At 47.0% G+C, this 21345-nt stretch overlaps 1 protein-coding gene across 10 annotated transcripts in view; it reads right to left on the reverse strand.

Annotated features, from left to right (window-relative positions):
- PTPRU (protein tyrosine phosphatase receptor type U) overlaps positions 1 to 21345 on the reverse strand; it is a 372040-nt gene that overhangs the window by 338885 nt on the left and 11810 nt on the right. Inside the window, exon 1 of one of the 10 annotated variants that reach the window (XM_053398509.1) lies at positions 483 to 626. The exons of the other annotated variants lie outside the window; for them this stretch is intronic. Coding sequence (XP_053254484.1) covers positions 483 to 495 — 13 coding nt within the window. The 5' untranslated portion in view covers positions 496 to 626. Of the gene's footprint in view, positions 1 to 482; positions 627 to 21345 lie in introns of those variants that run through there. 10 annotated transcript variants of the gene reach the window in all.

A 21345-nucleotide genomic window follows, 5' to 3' on the forward strand; every position in this document is an offset into this window, starting at 1 on the left:
ATCGTATTTGCTCGTCTGGTTTCCATTCAGTCTGGCCACAGACAAAGACGCAAAGTGTAGCAATTCCCACTTCTTTTTCCATCGAATCTCCCACATCCCCATACTAGAGAAAGGCAAGGATTCAGCCATCCTCATCCTAGGACCAACACATACCATCACATCTGCAAGACCACTGCTACATTTGAGCAGCTCTCCGTTTCCAGTATAACCCTCCTCCACCTCCCTGATGCCTATAAAGGCACATTTCTCCCTGCACTCTCCTGCCATCGATTGGAATCATTATCATCAGCTTCTGAACTCACAAAGATCAAAAGCTTTTCTGTCCGTTGCACAAACAGAAGTAGATCACAGAATCTCCAAGGGGAAAGCAAAAGAGAGGGGAAATGTCACCCGTGAGCATCACCCCCACCCCAGAAGCAGCAGCTGCTTCCTCCCTCCCATTCCACACACAAACATAGGATCTAATAAGGACAAAATCCTACCAGCTGCTAGCATAGCAGGTGGGCCGATCCAGTCCTGTTTCCAGGCTAGGGGCACCTGCCAGTCATCGCAGCAGATGCGTCAGGTGAGGCCTCCTCTGCACAGAACCGCCACCCTCCTGCCTCTTCCCTAATTGGAACTGCCAGTCAAGGCTAAAGCCTTGTTTGTTTTCTCATTCTGAGAGCTCTCTGAAAGGTTGCTGAACGAGGCTCTCCTCTGCACAGGGGAGGGTACAGAAGAGGAACACTTCCATCAGAAATTGTCTGCACACCGAAAGAGAATCAACGGTTTAATGAAACACCCTCAAAGTCCTAGCAGGGAAGAGCAGAGGGCTCAGGTTTTGCACTGCATTCCAAAGGGGGGCGGGGGATTCTGTGAAACATTGTCAGGGACTGGCTGGACAAAGAGGAGTGGTGGGAGGTTCCAGGACTGAGTATGCAGACCCTCCAAGTGTCCCTATTTTCCAGGGTTGTCCCTCATTTAGAGAAGCCATCCTGGTTTCTGATTTGATCCCAGAATGTCCCACTTTTCCTTAGGATGTCCCTATTTTCATTTTGACCAAACTGTGGGAGGCAGTGGAAGACAGAAGTACCTGGCGTGCTCTGGTCCATGGGGTCACGAAGAGTTGGACATGACTAAACGACTAAACAACAACAACAACAATTTTCATTGGAGAAATGTGTTATCTGACCCCTGAACCATCTGAAGGCAATCCTGTATAGGGAAGTTTTTTTCATGTTTAATGCACTAAATGGCCTCGGTCCAGTATACCTGAAGGAGCGTCTCCACCCCCATTGTTCTGCCCGGACACTGAGGTCCAGCGCCAAGGGCCTTACAAGGAACCAGGCAGAGGGCCTTCTCGGTAGTGGCACCCGCCCTGTGGAACGCCCTCCCACCAGATGTCAGAGAGAAAAACAACTACCAGACTTTTAGAAGACATCTGAAGGCAGCCTTGTTTAGGGAAGCTTTTAATGTTTAACAGACTATTGTATTTTAATATTTTGTTGGAAGCCACTCAGAGTGGCTGGGGAAACCCAGCCAGACAGGCAGGGTATAAATTATTATTATTATTATTATTATTATTATTATTATTATTGTGTGTGAATGTGTGTGTGTGTGTGTGTGTGTTGGAAGCCACCCAGAGTGGCTGGGACAGCCCAGTAAGATGTGTGAGGTATAAATAGTAAAATTATCATTATGGAATGGGACATCTCTATTTTCATCAGAGTAATGTTGGAGGGTATGAGTATGACAAGAGTAGATCCATTTGGATTGATGGACGTAACTAATTTGGGTCCATTAATTTCAGTGGGCTCACTCTGGGTAAAATTTAGCTGGATGCAACCCGTTACTGCCAGTCACCCCACCCAGTCTTTTCCACTACCCCATGGAATCAGCTTGCATTCAACAGACAAAGTGCAGGGAACTGTAATCCAGAATCGCAGGCATTGATTAAAAGCTCTCTAACCCACACAACAGATGACAGGCACATTTCTCCATTGCCGGTCTTATTGCACCTGTGCCAAATGCCTAACACATTCCCAACCCTATATAAACAAATGCAAGCCTGTGTGTTTTTCTCAGCGCCCCACAATATGATCTCCATTCTCCCTGGAATCTCTGCACAGCAGTGCCCTCAAGCAGCTGGGCCAAGGCAGCAGCATCGCTCTCCCCAACCCGATTTACGACTCTGCCCAGATCTGGAATCACACTGGAAAGCTCGGAGGAGCCAAGTCGTCAGTCCTGCAGGCTGCACAACTTTACAAACCGAAAAGACTGAAAACCAAAGTTTAGCCACCTGTGGAACCCAAGACCTCGGGGTGCAAAGGAGAGCAAACAGCTCATAAATATCAGGAGGAGGATCAGACACTTTTGTGGTGGAGAGAAACATCTGTAGTTCGAACAGCAGAGATAAAAATTAGGGAGGCTATCAATTCCATGGGCCTCCGGGCGCAAGATGATCCTCAGCTGTTAAGGGAGAAGCTGCCCCATTTGCTAAGCAGTTGCCAGAGCCGCTGAGATTACAGGAGTCGAACAAGCAATGAACAATTGCCTCCAACCCCAGGCAAGTTCAGCCAGGCCTTGATTTATGGGCAGGCAACCCCAGAGACTGCTTACCACAACAGGATTGTGGGGCGCCCAGACTAGTGTCTACCCTAGATATTAGTCTGGGGATCTTTCGCTTAAAAGGCTATTTATTTTATTTATTAAATTTGTATTCTGCCCTTCATCCTTAGATCTCAGGGCAGTTTGCAACATCGAAAGAGTAAAGGACACAGAAGAGGCATCCAAGATTATGCATGGTGTTGAGAAATTGGGTAGAGTGAGGGGGGTTTTCCCTCTCTCTCTCTCTCTCCCCCTCCCTCCCTCAGCATACTGGAAAGTCGGGGGCATCTGTTGCAAAAATGGTATTCCTCTGAACAAACGCAATCAGATCCATGTGTGCAGAATTTATCTTCTGACATGGCACAGATAAATTGTGCATGCAAATCACGAGTCATGAAAAGGGCCACAAATGCAAATTTTAAAATATTTTTCAAAGGGTATTCCAAAAATCAATCTTCCAATGCGAGATTTATGCTCCTGTATTTGCAGTTCCTTTCAGCGAGTTAAGGCAGCCAGATCCAAAGAAGAGAACGAAGGCATAGCACTGTTGCCGATGTCTTAAAGATCAGTCATTGATTTCCCTTGAGCTGCTGCTTTCTTCCAGTGCCACCATCACACAGTGCAATAAAAGAAGGGGATTAGCGATGCCAGACCTCCAGAGTCTGACCTGATGTCTCCAGGTTTGCCTGGCTCTCTGCAGGTGGCAGGTAGAGGGCTTGAATTTCCAGTTGGACGACAGCGCCTTTAATAAAACGAGAAAACTGTGAATGCAGCTAAGAAGCTTCAGCCCAGCAAGAGTGGGCTACAAATTATAGCATAAATGCTGCGGAGGGGATCTGCCCTCCTCCACTCCACTCTCCCAATTAACCTCCATCACCAGGGGCGGCCCCCAGGTATCAGGTTTGGGCCCCAAAATCTCTAGATCTGGGATGCTCCTGACCTGTCCACCCTACAGCTGATGGACCCAGAGCCAATATATATCTCAAAGGATGGATGGTCCTGGTAACTGAGGACATTTAAGGAGCAAGGACAGGGTCAAAGATACTCCTGCTCTGTGGTGCCAATTGGCCAAGCACCAGCTCCGAAATTCAGCTATGATAAAATAAGGAGTCTGGCAGGCAGATGCCCTTTTCGTGACGTCTGCTTTCGCAGTGTCTCTTGAAGCCTGTTTTCGGATAAAGAATTGTTTTCAAGCTGGGTCATTCTGAATAGATTTGCAGCTCTGTCCCAGCGAGAAGGTGTCCATAGTAAATAAAATAATAATAATAAAATAAATCTCCTTCTGCTGCCGAGCCTGCAAGGGGCCCATTTCAAGTGTCAAGAAGAGAAGTCACTTTATAAACATTAAAAACACTGTTTAAATATTAACCAGAGGGCCGGCTGTTAATTTGGCATGGAAGTCGGGCCTACTGCAGCTCCTCAAATGTCCTTAATTACTAAGGCCGGCCCTCCCTGGAGACATCTACAGGCTCTGCGTTGATCTCCTGCTTTTATTGCATCACCTGGTGCTGGCGCTGAAGAACAGCAGCTGGGCAAAGGAAATCAATGGCTCAGCTTTAAGGCATTGGCAACAGCACTTTCTGAAGAGGCCACACGTCCTGCTTTACAGAGGAGATGGGCCAGCCCATCCATGAGGCAGATTGAGGAAGCTGCCTCAGGTGGCAGAATCCCACAGGGCAGTGTCCCCGAGGGTGCCCTGCCTGCCGTCACCAGGGAAGCCAGGAGAAGCGGCAGAGGCTTCCAACAGGTTCTCACTAGATCCTACCTAGTGGTAGTGAAGGCAGCAGAGAAGGCTTATTTTGCTGCCTCCATTGCATCCTTGCTGTGCCGCCTGGCAGAGTGCAGGGCATTTTACGGTCTGGCCTGAAGGAGATGGTGGAACCAAAGGTAGCTCACTGCGAAGCATTTTGAGGATAAAATCACTTGCTTCCACCGAGATCTTGACTCTGCTGTTGCAGCAGATGAATTTCAAGGGGTGTCCACAGCACCGCCCAGTCCTGTTGTGATGGGTGAGTTTCAGTTGAGGATGTGGAAAAGGTGCTCAGATTGGTCAGGGCTACCACTTGTGGGTGGCGCTGTGGGTTAAACCACAGAGCCTAGGGCTTGCCGATCAGAAGGTCGGTGGTTTGAATCCCCGCGATGGGGTGAGCTCCCGTTGCTCGGTCCCTGCTCCTGCCAGCCTAGCAGTTCAAAAGCACGCAGTGCAAGTAGATAAATAGGTACCACTCTGGCAGGAAGGTAAATGGCGTTTCAATGCACTGCTCTGGTTTGCCAGAAGTGGCTTAGTCACGCTGGCCACATGACCCAGAAGCTGTACACCGGCTCCCTCGGCCAGTAAAATGAGATGAGCGCTGCAACCCCAGAGTCATCCGCAACTGGACCTCACGGTCAGGGGTCCCTTTACCTTTTACCACTTGCAATCTGGACTCTTGCCCTTCTTGGCTGATAAAAAACTAGCAGAGAGGGGGACAGCTAGCTAGCTAGGCCAGGGAGGTGAGTAATGCCTCAAGAAACCCTCCGTGGGTTTAGGAAATCTATGTAACTACTGGCTAGTTTTCAATGTCCCCTTTTGGGGCAAGGTTGTTGAGCGGTGGTTGCAGACCAGATCCAGGTGCTCTTGGAGGAAACTGATTTTCTAGATCCATTTCCATTGGTGTTCAGGCCCAGTTTTGGCACAGAAACTGCTCTGGTCACCCTGTATGATGACCTTTGTTGGGGGAGAGACAAGAGAAATGTGTCTGTGTTAATTCATGGTATCCTTCTGGAGCAGGTGTCCAGCCTTGGGGCAACCTAGTCAGATGGGTGGGGTATATATAATAAAATCGTTGTTGTTGTTGTTGTTACTGTTGAATAGGACTTTCCTATTTTTATCAGAGAAATGTTGGAGGGTATGATTTAAACACACACGTTTTATATAAAAAATCTACCCTAAAGCACTTGATTTGACACAGGAACCTGTGCAAGACATCTCTCAATCAGCTTCGGCTCCTCCCAGCGGCATTTACCTGTACAGAGAATGTGTCTTTGGGCTATCTTTGGGTCATGAGAAACAGGCCTTTGGTGTGTACAGCTCTCAGGCATAAACCGGCTGCCTTTGATCATCAGCTCCCAGCTGTACTGTTTCCGCGTCGCTGCAAAATTGACCAGCTCCCTCTCTAATCACCCATCTGTTGGTGATGTTATTTTTATTTTTAAAAAAACCACTCACACACCTCTCTTATGTTCAAGAGAAGCACGAGAATATCCTCACCTCCGAAACAAGACAGTACAGGAGGAAATAACAGAGACAGGAAGAAATGATTCCCCCTCACCCCCACCTTTGGCTCACATCAAAAGCTTATTCCCAGAAACACTGGCTTGGCAAAGCAAAAGAACTCCTTTGAATGTTGATTCTGCTTTGGGGATGGGTCAGAACAGTCATGAAATGTGCCTTGAGGACAGGCCCTTGCAAGGGCACCCTTCCTTTCCAGGGGTTTCCTTAGTTTAGAGAAAAGGTGACGAAGAAGGACCATGACACAAGCGGGCGAAATGATACATGGTGTGAAGGAAACGGACAGAGAAAGGTTTTTTCTCCCCATCTCAGAAGAACTTGGGGGGTGGGATCCAATGAAGCAGACTGTCAGAGGATTCAGGATGAGACAAGAGGAAGTGCTTCTTCACATAGCACATAGGGAAATTATGGGATGTGCTCCCACTAATGGTCACCAGTCAGCAACTTGGATTACACTAGTCTCTGCTCTGCCTTGATTTCCCAATGGAAGCACAGCACTGGGTGAGTTCCTGGAACGCCCTGGAATCTTGCAGAGATTGGGGGTGCCATGAAATACAACATTTAAGCACATGGCTTCCCCCAGAGAATCCTGGGAATGACCCAGCTAGAACTTGAACCCAATCCAACACTTTTATCTGCCAGACCACCTCGCTCATTCCTTCGTAGGACTCTTTGAAAATAATAATAATAATTTTTATAAGCAACTTCTGCACAACACAGAGAAATCTGCTACTGGCAAATCGATGCTGCAATCACTGAAATGGAGGACAGAATTTCTGATTGCAACTGGAAGGGCAAGTTTATTGATTAAGTACCATGTTGATCCAAGTTGCCACACACTTCTGGCTAAATTAGCTTGACGACCTAAGCGAAGAGTTTCCCGGAAGGAAGACAACATTCTCCGATATCACCGTTGAGGAAGACATTCAGATCTTAAATACAACAATGCAGGAGCACTGCTGTGTACTTATTAGAGGTGTGGGCTCATCAGCACACATCTGCATAGCATTTGCATATACTAATTTACATGTATGGGTGTAAATTTAGAATTTAAAATGTCACAAGTCAACTCATTTCCCACCCAATGCACTCCACATAAATTATTGAATTATTTTGCACCCCAGTTCACCTCAGATCTGTTGCTCTTCCAATTCATTTACCCCCTATTAATTTCCCAAGAGATCCTGCTCCAAAACAATTCAGTTACCCCAATCCTCTCTCGATAAAGTAATCCTGAATTTACTCGGTCTCCAAAATTGATATACTACTCAATGATCCCGATCACTCCTGAATTCATCTCTCCCCAGATTTGTTACACGCACATACCCCAAAACACTCAGGGCATTTCAGATGCCTCCAGACCAGTGTTCAAAACCAGCCAGGTGCCAGGCATGTTTTACTACTGGCACAGGTCCAATTACAACTACATGGAGATTTCTGAGCACCAGTTTGGTGACCATAGCTTAAAAACTTCTGCCTTAGTTCATAGTAAATACCATTTCCACCATGTGTGTTTCTAATTTTTGCATACAGGGACAACTGAATTGTTGTAAGAGCAAGATTCAGGTAGGTAGCCATGTTGGTCTGACGCAGTCAAAATATATTAAAAAATAAAAAAAATGTCCAGTAGCACCTTAGAGACCAACTAAGTTTGTTCTTGGTATAAGCTTTCATGTATCTGAAGAAGTGTGCATGCACACGAAAGCTTATACCAGGGGAAGGCAACCAAAGGCCCGTGGGCTGGATCCAGCCCAATCGCCTTCTAAATCCGACCCATGGACGGTCCGGGAATCAGTGTGTTTTTACATGAGTAAAATGTGTCCTTTTATTTAAAATGCATCTCTGGGTTATTTGTGGGGCCTGCCTGGTGTTTTTACATGAGTAGAATATGTGCTTTTATTTAAAATGCATCTCTGAGTTATTTATGGGGCATAGGAATTCATTCATTATTATTTTTTCAAAATATAGTCTGGCCTACCACATGCTCTGAGGGACAGTGGACCGGCCCACGGCTGAAAAAGGTTGCTGATCCCTGGCTTACACCAATAACAAACTTCATTGGTCTCTAAGGTGCTACTGGATAATTTTTTTATTTTTTGTGTAAGAGCAAGCTCAGTCAAGCAATGTAGTTGAGATCACAGAATCAGAGAATTGTAGCATTGGAAGGAACCTCCATGGCAGATACTGTAGACATTCCATTGTGATGACCATAACCCAGTTTAAGTTGCCATTTGGTATCTAGCTTATATATCTGAGTTTCTAACACTGCTCCAGACTAATAGTATTTTGGAGGAGGGATTCCAGTGCATACCAGTTTAGGTAAACAATTAAAATGGACTAGAGTGCTCTCTCACACAAGTGGAAGAAATCCACTTTTTAAAAGAAACTTGAGTTTTGGCAAAAGACAGGAAAATGCATCGAAAAGTGTGGAATGAAGGAAGACCTAACGGGGAAGATGTATAGCATATAACACCCCACAAGCAAATCAGGATGAATGCTTGCTGTTGCATGACCGCCTCACAAACAAATGCTCAATAAAAGCCAAGCATTGTTTAAGCTCCATGCAAGCTTTGGGCAAGAAAGCCAAGATTACTTCTCCTCTGGAGAACCCCTAAGGAAAAGAGTGGGGCTTGTCTGTCTGCCCACTCTTACAACCACACCAGCCAGGTGCTCAGATCCTAACACAACCTGAGGGAATTTCTTCCAGAAAGCCAAAGAGCGCGAGGGATTCTTTCACACCCAAGTCAACAGAGCGAGAAACCACCGTGCCGATTAGATAAAAATTAAAAGCAGTGACCAGGCAAAAAGGCAAAAGCAAACAGCAAAGCTCTCATAGCAGATGTTAAATTTGGAACCTGACATTTAATCAAATGAAAGGTTGCCAGACACATCTAACAAGACCATTATGCACTGTGTGTTAATAAAGGATTATTAGAAAGTATGTTTACAGGGGCTTAAGCAGCCACGGCTCAAGCAAATGTGCTACATGGTATTAAGTGTGTAACATGGTGGTCAGCTTGCTACCCATTTAATAGCCTTCACCTCCTGCCCACCTGCCTCCAGAAAGGCAAGCGGGAGCTTCGAGTACCTAGGATAATGAGCAGCTTAAACTTGCCCATATGAGGCAGTTGTGGGGAATGAAGGTCCACACCTTCCCACAGTTGCCTAAGTCTCCTCCTGCCCTGGGTACTTCTCAAGCAATCTGAGACTCTGTTGCCATACCTGTCTTTGCTCCCCCCTCTTCATACCTCTTCTGGTTCTGGGATACCAGGCAGGAGGGGAGCTGGTCAAAACAGAAGAGGGAGTCTCCCTGGCTTATTCATCAGCCTAACTCATCTTTCCTCTTGGCCCCCCTCTTCTCCAGCCTCTGCTTTTGCCTCTGATTCTGGACTTCTCTCTGTCACAGACTCTTCCTGCTCACTTAAGCCTGTTGCCTCTTCAGCTTCAAACACCTCCTCCTCCCTCTTCTCCCTCTGACTGCTCATCCTCATCCTACCACCAATCCCTTGGGGAGTTCCCTTGGTGCCTCCTCTACATCCAGCCAGCCCATCACGCTAGCTAAGTAATGAGTGATACGTGCCACAAAATGTTGCAGCATGAAAGTGTTCTACTCCCCTTCCCCAGTTTCCCCCCATACATTCACACCATACATTTAAAGCACCATGCTACCACTTTATGCCTTTCCCCAAAGATTTCTGGGAGCTGTAGTTTACCAAGGGTGCTAAGAGTTGTTGGGAGGCCCCTATCCCGCCACCAAGCTACAGTTCCCAGAGTGGTTTAACAACCAGTCCCTCTTCACAGGGAACTCTGGAAATTATAGCTCTGTGAAGGGAACTGATACCGCTCAACAACTCTCAGCACACTTAACAAACCACAGCTCCCAGAATTCTTTGGGGAAAGCCATGACAGTTTAAACTTTTGTCATAGTGCTTTAAATGTACAGTGTGGATGTGGGGTCACAGTGGGAGAAGTGGGGGATAACCCCTTCCCCCTCAAACACTACTGTTAGGGGCAGGAAGGCAGGTAGGAGTCATTCCAGACACACACAGAGAGAGCTAATGGTAGCTAGATTGGATACTTTGAGTCATGAAAACTGCAGGGAGGGGGAGAATTAAGTCTTCTCCCCCGATGCCATGGCCTTGATCCAAATCCCCCCATCCACTCCTCCCCTAGCATGGCTTTGCTTTGTTTTTAAGGACGGCTGATATTCTCAGGAAGCCAGATTCCATAAGCAGCATATGCATCCATATTTTGAAGTTACGGGAGTCTAAGCACTAGCAAGTCCTAAGGATTAGACTAATTGAAGCCATTAGCAATGTCTGCTGTAATGAGATGTAAAAATAATAAAGCGCTTGAAGCATGGAAAAGGGGAGATTAGTGTCATGCTTTGGGGAATCAAAGAACCTCAGGAAGGAAGCTGGTCTTCTGAGGTGGCTCCTGGTCAAACAAGGAACAGTATGATCAAACCAAAAGCCTAAGCTTCCTGATCAGAGATGTATGACATTTGAGTGACAGTCCTTGAACTCTTCTCCAGTCTGCGGCTCACTCAGATCAGCCTTCCTCGATGTTTCCGATTATAACCTCCATCAGCCCAAGTCAGCAGAGTTTGTTTCAGCTTGTGAGTTGCTTAGATCACGCTAGTGCACACCTTCTGGCTGGGGCTGGTACATAGGAACCAACTCCTAGTGGCTGAGGTCCTGCCAATAAAATATTTGAGGGGGGCGGGGGGCAAAGCTGATGGGCATTGCCCTTCAAATGGTGTGCATTCACTGTGTCGTGTAATTGATTATGTGGGGTGGGACTTACCTCCCCTCCCCCTTATATTTTATTCAAGTTGGCACCCCTGGGCTGATGGTACTTGTAGTCCACAGCAACAGGAGGGCACAAGGTTTGCTTAGTTCAAACGTTATTGGACTGCAACTTCAATCAGATGCATAGGATTGCAATTCCAGCCCAAAGCAGCCATGCAGTGGGGCAGGGCGGGGAGAGATCTGGGTCACGACTGATGGGACTGGGGGAAGGGAATTAACTCTTCCTTCAAAGTTTTCCCGACTTCAATTCTCTCCCCCACTTTGCAAAGTAAAGTTGCATGGGTTGTGGAGAAGGACTTGGGATCAGTTGTGTCCCTTAAGAAAAGTGTTTGGGTTCCTAGTAGCTATGGTTACCAGATGTCCCCATGTGAGCCAGTGTGGTGTAGAGGTTAAGAGCGGTATACTCATAATCTGGTGAACCGGGTTCGCTTCCCTCCTCCTCCACATGCAGCTGCTGGGTGACCTTGGGCTAGTCACACTTCTCTGAAGACTCTCAGACCCACTCACCTCACAGAGTGTTTGTTGTGGGGGAGGAAGGGAAAGGAGATTATTAGCCGCTTTGAGACTCCTTCGGGTAGTGATAAAGCGGGATATCAAATCCAAACTCCTCCTCCTCCTCCCATTTCCCGGGGACAGTCCCCACATTAAATCCGTCCCTGGAATGTCCCCGGGCTTCATTTAATGTCCCTGGATTTATATTTTAAGTGTTGTAGATTTATTAGTAGGGAATGAATGTTGTGTGATTGGTTTAACGGCACAAGACACATCATACGGGGACTTCTGGCAAGGCTAAATGGCAAGCGCCACAGCAGCGAACAACTCCTGAAGCCAGTCAGAGCCAACTGCGCTACCAGGCTGGCTCCGGGCTGCTGAGACTGCCGCTGCTGCTGCCACTGCAGAGGGGGAACCGTGAACACCTGGTGCATCAAGTGTGGGAACCGCTGACACACACACACCCCGACCCAAATCGAGCCGGGAGTGAGAGCTCCCGGCCACCCAGCCGACTGCCCAGTGGCGCTCCAGGGCCAGGAAAACCCCAGAGCCAATGCAATGAGAAGGAGGAAGGAGAAGGAGAAGGAAGACAGATAAAGAGGAAGGAGTAAAAAGAGGGGAACCCTGACCTTGCCGCGCCACTGCCGCCACTGTGAAAGAGAGGTAGGAGAGCACCGGGAGGGCAAGGAAACGTGGCCGAGCCCAGGCCCAACCCGAGCCTACTCCACGGCAGCTAGCGCTCCAAGAGAGCAGGCTGGGGTCCAGAGGAAGGCAGCGCGACAGAGGAGACCACAGAAGAGAAGATATTACTTCTTAATTATTATTTTTAATAAGTTTTTTTCTCTTTTCAAAAAAAAAAGTGTCCCCGGATTCTTTGAAAAAAAATCTGGTAACCTTAAGCTATGAGAACTGCTAGAATTTATCTCCAGTGGTGCATGGTACCTAAAGGTAAAGTTGATCACACAGACAAGAGAACCCTGCATGCTGTTAATCCGACCCTTCCAGGTCCAAAGAACCACTAGACTCAGCAAACCAAGTGCAATGACGAGGAACCAAACTGGACGACAGCCACAGAGACGTTTGGCTCTTGCGCTAACCTTTGTCAACAAAGAAGCTGACTACGGGGTCAGAGTGACTTTAGAGGGGATTTAAAAAATGCTTCTGTGAGCGATCTTGGCACATGGTTGCCAGTAAAGGAGAGAGGCATCCCTAGATGATGATGAGACCTCGTTTACCAATAAAGGAAACTTTAACTAGAAATTTTAGCAGGTGAAACCATGATGATAAGCTGGCAGCAACATGCAGCAAGGACACTTGATCGTAAAAGGTTTGCTTCATCTTTTTTAAAAAACGGAGTATGCTTACAAGACAAGTGGGAACTGGTGAGAAACCTACAGGTTCCCCTAAAAGATAGGAAGCAAACAGAATGGGCAGAGTTTGGATCCCACCCCATACCATTTTTTTATTAGCAAAATTTATTGCTTCATTTTTTATTTTTTTTAAAAAAGCTTCTAAGTGGTTTATCTTATTAATTTATTGCTTGGCTTGGCTGAGAAGTGGGTGGCCTTGGGCCTGTCATTGCCTGTCAGCCTAGCCTACTTCCCAGGGTTGTTGCGGGAATTAAATGCAAAAGGGGGAAACCCATGTACTCTACCTTGAGCTTCTTGGAGAAAAGGATGGGATATAAACACAAATAAAATAATAATAATATAGTAGCTGACCTGGAGGGAGTTTAACACACAAAAGAGCTTGGCTTTTATTTCCCACATTGCATTATGATGATTGTGGCTTTATTGCTTTATTATTTCTGTTCTTGTACTGAGGATCATTATGTTCATTTTTCTTGTCCTATTTTTATGGGTTCCTTATTTTTTTGAAAACATACAATGCTTTCTAACGCGCAGTTGCTGGAGAACTTAACGTGAAGGTTTCTGTTCTTACAGTCTATTTATTTTTATTAGTGGTATTATTATCCCTTTTGGTCACATTAGGTCCCCTCTTTTATTTTATTGTGGTCCCATTATTTATTTCTCCGCTGGTTCCCTCTTGAGCATCACATCTCTATAAACTGTCCCAATGTTGAGTCTCTGGCTCTTGTTGCTTGCTCTGCTTTCCTCACTGGGTGCGATTTCAAACTCAGATTTGACAGAGACACCAACTTTTGGCATCATAGTATTGTAGAGTTGGAAGGTGCCCCAAGGATCATCTAGTCCAACCCCCTGCAATGGAGGAATATGCAGGTGGCTCATGTGGGGATCAAACCCATGACCTTGGCATTACCAGCACCAAGCTCCAACCAACTGAGCTAACTGTGTTCCTCCTGTACAACCAAAGAGTCTTGTGGTGTCTTAAAGGCGAACCAGATCTATTGCAGCAAGCATGGTCTCTACCACTGATCTCTGGCCTAGAGGATGAGCAAATCTGCCAATTTCAGTTTCTCATTTTTTTCCCCATTTGTCAGTTCTTCTCATTTCCACATCAGTTTTCAATTTAAAAATTTTAAGGACCTGAAAACTCATCAGCAAATCTCTCCTAATATACACATTTGTTGGTGCAATTTTGCCTAACATGCACATTTTTGCAAAGCAACAGGACGCATTTTGTATGTCATTTTCACTCACATATGCATTAATGTGCCCATTTTACCCTAGCATGTGTATTTCTGCATGTGTTACTTGGTTGCAGAAGTGCAATGCAAAATTCAGGGTAGCACGAATTTTGAAAGTTGGCTCTTCCAATGGCCATTTTGGTTGTGAATTAGGCAGGTTTGCCTTAAAAAGCTAATAGATAGGCAGGCAGGCAGGCAGGCAGGCAGGCAGGCAGACACCTCCTATCCCTTCTCTGGACCACCCCCAAAACTCAACCTCTCCCCTCATCCCAAGTCCTTTGCAAACAGGGACCTCCCTTACGTATCAGGGCCTGCCCTTTGCTTATTCAATTTGTCATGCTAGATTTTAAGTGCTTGGGGGCTCAGCCCGCAGGGAGGGAATAACAGTTTGCAACTGAACTCTCTCCCACTGGCCCAGGAGGCAGTCAAGGGGAAAACACGACATGATCCCCAATCAATGAGCATTAGTGATGCTTTAGTGACCTGGAAAGCAGCAGAGGTGGTGGCCTCTGCAATGCAAATAGCTCCCAAGGGAACCGGCACTCCCTGGCCTTGCCTGAAACCACCCCATGGCTGCCATTGCCCCAAGGGCCAAATCTTTCCAGAGGAGTAGGGGAGAAAGAAGTGAACGGGGCATGGGATTTCCCCCCTCAAATTTCTCCTTTCTTCCCTTATTCTGTCTTCAGAAGCTTGGATAGGGTTGGCAGGCTCCAGAGTTCAGCACCAAGACTTGGGTTATGGCGTCCCCCATTCTCAGGGCTTCAGTGCACCTCAAGGGTAAATATCTCAAGGCAAGTCTCAAATGACCACCTTTGAACCTTGGTTCCAGGCGTTTTCCAGAGGTTTTATTTTAAAAGCACTGCTTTGAAGAAGAAAATATTCCTCGTTGTGATAGAGAAAATACTCCTTCATTCTGAAAGCAAAAATATTGCTTGAGAGGGAGTTTCCCCAACATTTTCTCGTAAGAAGAGCCTGTTGGATCAGGCCAACAGCTCATATAATCCTGTGTCGTGTTCTTGAAGTTGCCAGCCAGCAGAAGGAGCCCATCTCATTTTGCCGCCTGAGGCAAAACAGCAAGGCGCCACTTCCTCTTCCATTGGAGCCCCACCTGCCTGCCCACCAAAGCCTCACTTACTGGGGTCTCCCAGCAGCAGCTTCCGGTGAGATCTCATGGAAGTCTCGTGAGATTTTACTGGAAGCTGCTGCCTCCGCTTCTCCTTGCTTCTCTGGCAGCAGCAACAGGGACAGGCAGGGCACCCACAGAGGAGCTGCCTCACAGGAACCCACCACCAGAGGCAGCTGCCTCAACCCACCTTATGGGCAGGCTGGCCCTGCCAATCAGATGCCTGTGGGGAAACCTGAAAGCAGGATTCAAGCAGCAGAGCACTCTCCAATCCTGTGGTCTCCAGCAGCTGGTATTCAGAAACATTACTGCCTCCAGCTTTGGAGACAGAGCAGAGCCATATTCCATTTTGCATTTGTTAATGAAAGTAAAGAAAACTAAACATTTAAGGGAGCCTCAAGAAGTCAGTTGCTGACATACACACACACACACGTGCTCTTACAGGGCATTCAAGTACAGTGGTACCTCGGGTTAAGAACTTAATTCGTTCTGGAGGTCTGCTCTTAACCTGAAAGGATTTCTGTTCTCATCCTGAGGTAAAGTTCTTAACCTGAGGTACTATTTCTGGGTTAGTGGAGTCTGTAACCTGAAGCGTCTGTAACCTGAAGCGTCTGTAACTCGAGGTACCACTGTACAATTTTCTTTTAAAAAAGAAAATCAGAGAAGGCACTTTGTAATGCTGAAACCTTGTGTCCCACACAGGTTTATTTTCCTGAGCAATGAGCAAGTCCCCTCTCATGGCAGCACACCCTTCTTCTTCTGTCTCCCCCCTTTAAAAAAAACAACCCTCTCCCTTCCCTCACACTCCATTGCCCTGATGAAGACGCACAGGGCAACAGTTGGGGAAGACGCATCTGGCGGACGGAAGCCAAGCCGATTCGTTCCAATCCCTGACCCCAATCCCAAGCAGGCGTTCAAAGAGAGAACGTGCCTGCTCAGTATTCCAGACAATAGCGCTCTCAGCAGGAGAGAGGCAGAGCTAACGTGGAGGCCAGGGAAGAGGATGAATTAACCATGGCTCTCCAGAATACATTACCACAAACAGGCTGGAACTTTGAGAAAGGACGGTGGCTCAAGCCAGCAGCATTTCCCCCTCTCCACAACACACACCCCATGGCATCTTTTGCTTTCAGCCGGTTGCAGCCCAGCTTTGATCTTCCAACCTACGTTTAGACATCACTTATTGATCAATGGCTGTCAAATGGGGAAGGGCTGTAGCTCAGCGTGGCACAGAACATCCTTTGCATGGAGAAGGTCCCCGGTCCCATCCTCAACTTCTCCAGGTAAAGCGGGAAATGTCCCCTGTCCAAAGTCCTAAAATCATAACACTGTACAGTTGGAAGAGAACCAAGTGTCCTCTAGTCCAATTCCCTGCCCCCACAATGCAGGAATCAATAATCCTTGACAGGCCATCCAACCTCTGTTTACAAACCTCCAAGGAAGGAGAGTCCACCACCTTCTGGGGGGGAGGTCCTTTCCACTGTCAAACAGTTCTTACCCACAGAAAGTTCTTTCTAATGTTTCGTCGGACTCCCCTTTCCTGTGATTTGAATCCATTGGTTTGGGTCCTACCCTCTGGAGCAGCAGAAAACAAGCTTGCTCCATCTTCCCTTCAGGTATTTGAAGATGGAGAACTGGTGCCACTCAGTGTACTAACACTAAAGGTAAAGGTAAAGGGACCCCTGACCGTTCGGTCCAGTCGTGGCCGACTCTGGGGTTGCAGCGCTCATCTCGCTTTATTGGCCAAGGCAGCCGGCGTACAGCTTCCGGGTCATGTGGCCAGCATGACTAAGCCACTTCTGGTGAGCCAGAGCAGCGCACAGAAACACCGTGTACCTTCCCGCCGGAGCAGTACCTATTTATCTACTTGCAGTTTGACGTGCTTTTGAACTGCTAGGTTGGCAGGAGCAGGGACCGAGCAACGGGAACTCACCCCATCGCGGGGATTCGAACCGCCGACCTTCTAATCGGCACGTCCTAGGCTCTGTGGTTTAACCCACAGCACCACCCGCGTCCCATACTAACACTAGGGATGGGGAAAACAGGTGCCCTCCAGATGTCACTGACTCCAGCTCCCATCAGCCCCAGCCATCACAGCCAGTGATCAAGGGTGATGGGAGTTGGAGTCCAGCAGCAGCTGGAAGACCACAGGTTCCTCATCCCTGCACCAAGCTATCCCTCTCTGGGGCATAGCAAAGAAGGCTTTGTGTCATTGTCTGGAGAAGGACCAAGGAACCTTTTCCAGCTCAAGGGGCACACTGCCTTCTGAGCAACCTTCCAGGGGCCACATGCTGATGGTGGGCGGAGCAATGTATGCACATGTTATCTTTGTACAGTAGTCTAGCTTCTACACACACTGCTCTCTAACCAGGGAAGCAAGAGGCTTCAAGGGACACTTTTCAGCCAAGCAAAGGCATCAAAGAGGGTGTAAAGCAGGGCAAGTGGGAGTTGGCCCATGAAGAGTCCCAAGTGCCTAATTCGCCCTCAGGTCTGAGGTCTCCCAGAACTGGTCTAGAGCTTCACTCTAACAGCAGCAGTGTTCCTGTTCTGTAAAGATATGGGGCTTAGAAAAGAGAAAGTAAGTTGCAGTCATTTCGAGACCCCCACCATGGCTGTGGGGTCCCGGGGCTGTGCCCCGTAGCTCACTGCTTGCTGTTTCCCTGCCATGGATGCCCAGAAAAGGTAATGTTTGCACAGGACAGAGCTGGCCATGGATTCTTGGTCTGTTCAGCCCTTGCAACATACTGTGGAATGGAAGCCATTTTGCCCTACATGGATCTTCCTGCTCACTGCGTAAAAAGGTTCTCCCCTCAGGTGGAAAACAGCTCTGGCTTGTTCCAAGAGGTAACAAACATTATTCAAGGAGCACAATAATCAGAAGAAGCAGGAGAGGAGGATCCATTTGCAAATAAAATGACACAGGGGAAAACTATTCTCTTAAATGCTCCAACTTAATGCAGGTAAACCAGGCAGTTGAGAGGCTTCTGACTTGTTGCACCAAACAAGGCGTTTTGCACCAAGGTTGGCAGCTTGCAATCCTGACATGGGCCACCAAAACCTGAAGGAATTCACACAGAGTGATTAGAGTGTTGAACTAGGACCTAGAAGACCAGGGTCCAGATCCCCGTTGGTGAACACAACTCACTGGGCGGTCCCAGTCATGGCCTCATAGCCTAACCTACCTCAAAAGGGCTGTTATGGGGATGGGAGATGAAATACGATACGATACCTTTATTGACATTGTCCCATACAGAACAATGAAATTAAAAAATCTACATAAGAGATTCAAAAACCCTTAAAAACTCTGAAACCCCATTTTAAATAGCTGTGTACATCCCCCTTGAGCTATTTCAGGAAGGACGGGCTATACCTGCCCCGTGCTGCTGCCTTGGCCACCCTCCGAACAACGGCAAGGATGCAAATCCTTTTCATCCTCGTCTTTTTATGAGCCCATTATAAACAGACTATCGTGGATTATAGATGTGATTATCAGAGTTTAGTAACCTGGAAAAATATAAATATACATTCAGAGAAATGAACTCCAAGTCACTAACTCAGGAAAGCGTTGAGGCGGGGAGAGGCACGCACACCGAGGGGAGGAATGTCAACCGCAGCTCCATCCTCAGGGCTGCTCATGAATATTTTTCAATCATGCTGGGATCTAGATCCAGTGGAGAGCCCCTCTTCCCTCTGGCTACCATGGCAGAAGCTGTCAGAGGAAGAGAAATAAGCAGTACCTCAGACTTCCGGTTTGCTGAGGAGGTAATGGCGGCAAGCTCCGTGTCGTCCGCTTAAAGGACAGCATGGTTCTGGCAGCTAGAGCCTTGGGGCTGAGCGCCAGGGCTAGGCACCCTCCCGAAAAACTCCCCGCCGAGGAGGCTGGCCTGAATCCTTGGGTGGGTGGGTGTTGTTGGCTGCTGCTGAGCTGCACTTCCCCCTCTTTGGAGCACAGAAGAGGTCAAGTAAAACAGCTGGCCTTGTCTGGTTTCTTTGGCTGGAAGGTGAGATATGTGCCCTTGACAGACCATCTTCATTCCTTGAATGTCCTTCATTCCTTTATGTTCAAAGCAGTAGCTTGGGATTTTGGTTTTTTGAATCTAGGATTAATGAAGCCAACTTGGAGCTGTTGTGATTGCCCATGCTAGTTTATTCTCAAAGACTCTGCAGCATGCAGAACTACTCCTACTCCTGGAACTGCTCAGGCTGCTGTGTACCCTTGTTGAGTCAGTCAGTGTAAGCACTGGAGCCGGGGTCCTCAATGTGACCACCATGAGGTCCTCATATGGGGAAGGACCATAGCTCAATGGCAGAGCATCTGCCTTGTAAACAGAAGGTCCCAGGTTCAATCCCAATCATCTCCAGGTGGGGCTGGGAGAGACTCCTGCTTGAAATCAGTTGCCGGTCAGTGAAGACAATACTGAGCTACATTAGGGTTGTCATACGTGCAGAATTTCCTGGACATAGCTGGGATTCAGCCGTTGGAAACAGTATTCGGGCGGAAACCACCTAAATGTCCTAAATGGTCAACCTCTTTTGTGTCCGGATTTTCACTTTTTGAAATGTGGCAACCCTAAACATTGACCAATGGTCTGACCTGGTATAAGGCAACTTCTTATGTCCTTCCTATGTCCTTCCTATATGAAGGACTTTGGAGCCCTAAGTAGCACGGCTGATGGGCAGGAATGGAAAGGAATTGTAGTCATTTGTGGGCCTAACTCAATGTGCTCACATTCGTGTTTAAAGTCCTTAAATTATGTAGGCCCCAAATGTCTAAAAGACTGTCTCACTCCCTACAGACCCTCCCAGGTACAAATAGAAGCAGGCAGGCCCTTGTGGTAGTCCCTCAGCCCTCAGAGGTGGTGAGGAGGGGTTGGCCTGGGACAGAGTCTTCTTGGTAGTGGCCCCTCAGTTATGGAACTCCCTCCCCACAGAGGTGAAACTCCCTCCCCGCTATACACAATGTCAAGTAGGGCAAGTAGGCATGGCTAGACTGAAAAGGCCTGGCGGGCCAAATGGGGAGGCTGCTTAGGCATACCTATGCACTTAAAAGATTTGGGTCCCCCCCCTATGTATCTAATACATATAATGCATATAATAATAATATATATTATTAATATATATTATTATTATTATTAATAATATATAATATTATTAATATATCTAATACATATAATACATATAATAATAATAGGCCGTAAAATAATTTTTTATTTTTTGAAATGAAACAAAAACCTACTGTATGATGGAAAATAATGTTTCTTTTTGTGTACTGTAATTCAACTTGATTTATATCCTGGGGGGAGGGAATTCTCCTACTTTTTCTAATTAAAAAGTCTTTTATCAGATCCTCAAAACTAATATTATGTAACACGTCTGCTTCTATACTTAGAGATGAGGCATCCAGCTTGCCTTGTTGCATAGTTGTTCTACTGGGATTTTTTAATATACTTCAACTGAGAAAATGAATGCTCAGCTGAGCAATTTGTGACCATTAATGTTAAAAACCTGGCAACAGAAAATTCCTGTGGTGGCCCCCTTCCCTTGATGCCCTAAGCATGTGCTGATGTTGCTTAATGGCTAAGCCAGCCTAGTTCCCACGGGTGGTTTATATACAAAAATAAAATAAAATAAACAGTAAGAGATCAACAAGTAAAATTAAGAGACCCACATAAAGCCAATGAACCTGACTGCAAGCACCATTCCCCATCCCATAATTATCCAACCAACCCTCCAGCTGCCATATTACAACTTTCTGGTGGGAAGTGTCCAACTTTTAACTCTGTTGCATTGGTCATCTCTGTCTCCCTTACTAACTCTCTCCCTCCCTCCCTCCCTCCCTCCCTCCCTCCCTCCCTCCTGTCTAGTTGAATATCAGGTTGTCTGTTGCTGGAAGGCCTGGCTGTTTCATTTTACAGCAATCCATCATTCCCCAGCAGCACACTTTGGTATTATGGGTTATTTATTTATTTAGATTGCTACCAGGTCCCCATTCATAAATTTTAACAGGTCACGGTTAGCCTGCTGTTGAAACCAATTGAAGCTACAAGTTGCAGCAAGTGCATAAAGGTGGGCCGAGATCAGGGGCAGAAGCTGCTTTCCCCTAAAAGCAAAATAAGCTCCTATACTGAGTCAGACCCACTGGTCCATCAAGCTCAGTACTGTCTGCACAGACTTGCAGCAGCTCTCCAGGATTTCACGCAGGGGACGTTCCCAGCCCTACCCAGAGATGCCAGAGACTTCTGCATACAAAGCAGATGCTCTCCCACTGAATTACGGTCAGTCCCTAAGCTTTCCTAACACCAGGTGAGTTTGGGGATGGAATGGAGATAGGAAACCAAGCAAAGTTTAGCATTGCACTGCTCTAGCCTACCTATTCATTCTGATTGTGCAGATAAAATTCAACAGATAGAATTCTGCAGGATGTGTTGCTAGTGTTTGAAAACAGTCAAGATCC

This window comes from Podarcis raffonei, chromosome 8, assembly GCF_027172205.1.
Source record: "Podarcis raffonei isolate rPodRaf1 chromosome 8, rPodRaf1.pri, whole genome shotgun sequence".
In the NCBI taxonomy this organism is placed as follows: domain Eukaryota; kingdom Metazoa; phylum Chordata; class Lepidosauria; order Squamata; family Lacertidae; genus Podarcis; species Podarcis raffonei.